General features: G+C 49.1%; 1 protein-coding gene across 1 annotated transcript in view; it reads left to right on the forward strand.

Annotated features, from left to right (window-relative positions):
• The first annotated feature begins 215 nt into the window (after positions 1-215).
• LOC142908155 (PAX3- and PAX7-binding protein 1-like) overlaps positions 216-4,880 on the forward strand; it is a 26,401-nt gene continuing 21,736 nt past the window's right edge. Inside the window, exons 1-2 of the mRNA XM_076058439.1 lie at positions 216-736; positions 2,194-2,292. Coding sequence (XP_075914554.1) covers positions 361-736; positions 2,194-2,292 — 475 coding nt within the window. The 5' untranslated portion in view covers positions 216-360. The remainder of the gene's footprint in view (positions 737-2,193; positions 2,293-4,880) is intronic.

Genomic DNA, 4,880 nt, shown 5'->3' on the forward strand with positions numbered 1-4,880 from the left:
ATCGACGTGTGGTCATCGATATTTTTCTTAATCGACACCCGACTCCACTGCTATCGACTCCCCGTGGATGCCTCCAGCCATTAACCCCCAAACGTCGTTTATCACGCCGAATCGATTCCAATTATTAATAACCCATTTAAATCGATTCTCATTGGAAACAATAAAAGCGAATCGCTGCACTCGATTCCATACCTCAGCTTTTCCCCTCCCCCCTCTCCCCACAACGCAAACCGATGCGGTAATCGACGTTGCGTTAATCGAACCTCCTCGTAATCGACAATCCGACTCCACCGCCGTGGACGTCTTCCCGCCATTTAACGTTAGCGCACCTGAGGAGATTTTGGCGACGCTCAGCGGGCGATGTTTAAGCGCAGCAAGAAGAGGAACTTCAGACGCCGCAACGCCTCCTCCTCCTCGTCCGACGAGGATGGCAGCGGCGGCGGCGGCGGGGTCGGAGGAGACGGCGACAAATCCGACCCCGAGGTGGCACCCCCCCAGGCGGCGAGCCGAGCCGCCCCCGCCGAGAACGGCGCAACGAACCCGGCGGCGGCGCCAGGCAAGGCGGGCCCCGCCGCGGTGAGTAGGCCGCAGGCGTTCATCGTTGACGCCGAGGGTGGCGGTGGCCTCGGGGTGGCGGGGAGGAGGAAACGGCGGGAGGAGAAGGCGCCCGCGGTGTCCGCTGTGGCGGTGGTGACGAAGGCCGCCAATCTGCTGAGCTTCCAGGACGAGGTGGAAGGTGAGCGGGGTGGGGTGAGCGGGTGAGGTGAGGTGGGGTGAGCGGGTGAGGTGGATGGGGTGGGTGGTGAGTGAGGTGAGTGGTGAGTGGGGTGGGTGAGGTGGTGTGAGTGGGTGAGGTGGATGGGGTGAGTGGGGTGAGGTGAGGTGGATATGTAGGTGGGGTGGGTGAGGTGAGTGGGTGAGGTGGGGTGGGTGAGTCGGTGAGGTGGATGGGGTGGGTGGTGAGTGGGGTGAGTGGGTGAGGTGGATGGGGTGAGTGGGTGAGGTGGGGTGGGTGAGGTGAGGTGGATAGGTGAGTGGGTGAGGTGGATGGGGTGAGTGGGTGAGGTGGATGGGTGAGGTGGGGTGAGTGGGTGAGATGGTGGGGTGAGTGAGGTGAGGTGGATAGCTGAGTGGGTGAGGTGGGGTAGGGTGAGTGGGTGAGGTGGATAGGTGAGTGGGTGAGGTGGATAGGTGAGTGGGTGAGGTGGATGGGTGAGTGGGTGAGGTGGATAGGTGAGTGGGTGAGGTGGATGGGTGAGTGGGCGAGGTGGATGGGGTGAGTGGGTGAGGTGGATGGGTGAGGTGGGGTGAGTGGGTGAGATGGTGGGGTGAGTGAGGTGAGGTGGATAGCTGAGTGGGTGAGGTGGGGTAGGGTGAGTGGGTGAGGTGGATAGGTGAGTGGGTGAGGTGGATGGGTGAGTGGGTGAGGTGGATAGGTGAGTGGGTGAGGTGGATGGGTGAGTGGGTGAGGTGGATGGGTGAGTGGGTGAGGTGGATGGGGTGAGTGGGTGAGGTGGATGGGTGAGTGGGTGAGGTGGATAGGTGAGTGGGTGAGGTGGATAGGTGAGTGGGTGAGGTGGATAGGTGAGTGGGTGAGGTGGATGGGTGAGTGGGTGAGGTGGATAGGTGAGTGGGTGAGGTGGATGGGTGAGTGGGTGAGTGGGTGAGGTGGATAGGTGAGTGGGTGAGGTGGATGGGTGAGTGGGTGAGGTGGGGTGAGTGGGGTGAGGTGGGGTGGGTGAGGTGAGGTGGATAGCTGAGTGGGTGAGGTGGATGGGGTGAGTGGGTGAGGTGGATAGGTGAGTGGGTGAGGTGGATGGGGTGGGTGAGGTGGGGTGAGGTGGGGTGGGTGAGGTGAGGTGGATAGCTGAGTGGGTGAGGTGGATGGGTGAGTGGGTGAGGTGGGGTGAGTGGGGTGAGGTGGATAGGTGAGTGGGTGAGGTGGATAGGTGAGTGGGTGAGGTGGATAGGTGAGTGGGTGAGGTGGGGTGAGGTGAGGTTGGTGAGGTGAGGTGAGGTTGGTGAGTTGAGGTGGGGTGAGGTGAGGTGAGGTTGGTGAGTTGAGGTGGGGTGAGGTGAGGTGAGGTTGGTGAGTTGAGGTGAGTGGGTTTGAGCAGACTCTCACCCCCCGCTCTCTCCCCCCCCTACCCCCCCCCCCGTGCCCCCCCCTGCCCCCCCCCGTGCCCCCCCCAGACGTGGACCAGGAGGTGTTCCAGTTGAAGCGTCCCAGCTACAGCCGCAAAGTGGCACGGCAGCTCAAGAAGGAGTATGAAGACGAGCGTGGAGAGCCGGGTGAGGGCGTCATCATCATCAGTGTCATCATCAGTGTCATCATCGTCATCATCGTCATCAGTGTCATCATCGTCAGTGTCATCATCAGTGTCATCATCAGTATCATCATCATCGTCATCATCAGTGTCATCATCGTCATCAGTGTCATCATCATCATCAGTATCATCATCAGTATCATCATCAGTATCAGTATCATCATCGTCATCAGTGTCATCATCATCAGTGTCATCATTGTCATCATCATCGTCATCAGTAGTATCATCATCAGTGTCATCATCATCATCAGTGTCATCGTCATCAGTATCATCATCATCAGTGTCATTGTCATCAGTATCATCATCATCAGTGTCATCATCATCAGTGTCATCATCGTCATCATCATCATCATCAGTGTCATCAGTAGTATCATCATCAGTGTCATCATCATCATCAGTATCATCATCATCAGTGTCATCATCATCATCAGTGTCATCAGTAGTATCATCATCAGTGTCATCATCGCCATCAGTAGCATCACTGTCATCATCATCATCAGTGTCATCATCATCAGTAGCATCAGTGTCATCATCATCAGTGTCATCATCATCAGTAGTATCATCATCATCAGTGTCATCATCAGTAGTATCATCATCAGTAGTATCATCATCAGTAGTATCATCATCAGTAGTATCATCATCAGTAGTATCATCATCAGTAGTATCATCATCATCAGTAGTAGCATCATCATCAGTAGCATCATCAGTAGTATCATCATCAGTGTCATCATCATCAGTAGTATCATCATCATCAGTGTCATCATCAGTAGCATCATCATCATCAGTAGTATCATCAGTAGTAGTATCATCATCAGTAGTATCATCATCAGTAGTATCATCATCATCAGTAGTATCATCATCATCGGTAGTATCATCATCATCGGTAGTATTATCATCATCGGTAGTATCATCATCATCGGTAGTATCATCATCATCAGTAGTATCATCATCAGTAGTATCATCATCATCAGTATCATCATCAGTGTCATCATCATCAGTAGCATCAGTATCATCATCATCAGTGTCATCATCATCAGTAGCATCATCATCATCAGTGTCATCATCAGTAGCATCATCAGTATCAGTGTCATCATCATCAGTGTCATCATCATCAGTAGTATTATCAGTGTCATCATCAGTGTCATCATCATCAGTAGTATTATCAGTGTCATCATCAGTGTCATCATCATCAGTAGCATCAGTGTCATCATCATCATCAGTGTCATCATCAATAGCATCATCATCATCAGTGTCATCATCAGTAGTATCATCATCATCAGTGTCATCATCAGTAGTATCATCAGTATCATCATCATTAGTGTCATCATCATCAGTGTCATCATCAGTAGTATCATCATCAGTGTCATCATCAGTAGTATTATCATCATCAGTGTCATCATCAGTAGTATCATCAGTATCATCATCATTAGTGTCATCATCATCAGTGTCATCCTCATCAGTAGTATCATCATCATCATCAGTGTCATCATCAGTAGTATCATCATCAGTGGCATCATCATCAGTAGTATCATCATCATCAGTGTCATCATCAGTAGTATCATCATCAGTGTCATCATCATCAGTGTCATCATCATCAGTAATATCATCATCATCAGTAGTAGTATCATCATCAGTAGTATCATCATCATCAGTAGTATCATCATCATCGGTAGTATCATCATCATCAGTAGTATCATCATCAGTAGTATCATCATCATCAGTATCATCATCAGTGTCATCATCATCAGTAGCATCAGTATCATCATCATCAGTGTCATCATCATCAGTAGCATCATCATCATCAGTGTCATCATCAGTAGCATCATCAGTATCAGTGTCATCATCATCAGTGTCATCATCATCAGTAGTATTATCAGTGTCATCATCAGTGTCATCATCATCAGTAGCATCAGTGTCATCATCATCATCAGTGTCATCATCAATAGCATCATCATCATCAGTGTCATCATCAGTAGTATCATCATCATCAGTGTCATCATCAGTAGTATCATCAGTATCATCATCATTAGTGTCATCATCATCAGTGTCATCATCAGTAGTATCATCATCAGTGTCATCATCAGTAGTATTATCATCATCAGTGTCATCATCAGTAGTATCATCAGTATCATCATCATTAGTGTCATCATCATCAGTGTCATCCTCATCAGTAGTATCATCATCATCATCAGTGTCATCATCAGTAGTATCATCATCAGTGGCATCATCATCAGTAGTATCATCATCATCAGTGTCATCATCAGTAGTATCATCATCAGTGTCATCATCATCAGTGTCATCATCATCAGTAATATCATCATCATCAGTAGTATCATCATCATCAGTGTCATCATCATCAGTAGTATCATCATCATCAGTGTCATCATCATCAGTAGTATCATCATCAGTAGTATCATCATCATCAGTATCATCATCAGTGTCATCATCAGTAGCATCAGTATCATCATCATCAGTGTCATCATCATCAGTAGCATCATCATCATCAGTGTCATCATCAGTAGCATCATCAGTATCAGTGTCATCATCACCAGT

This window comes from Petromyzon marinus (genome assembly GCF_048934315.1).
Source record: "Petromyzon marinus isolate PM22_M1 ecotype Great Lakes invasive population chromosome 73 unlocalized genomic scaffold, UKy_Petmar_22M1.pri1.0 chr73_unloc.6, whole genome shotgun sequence".
Classification (NCBI taxonomy): Eukaryota; Metazoa; Chordata; class Hyperoartia; order Petromyzontiformes; family Petromyzontidae; genus Petromyzon; species Petromyzon marinus.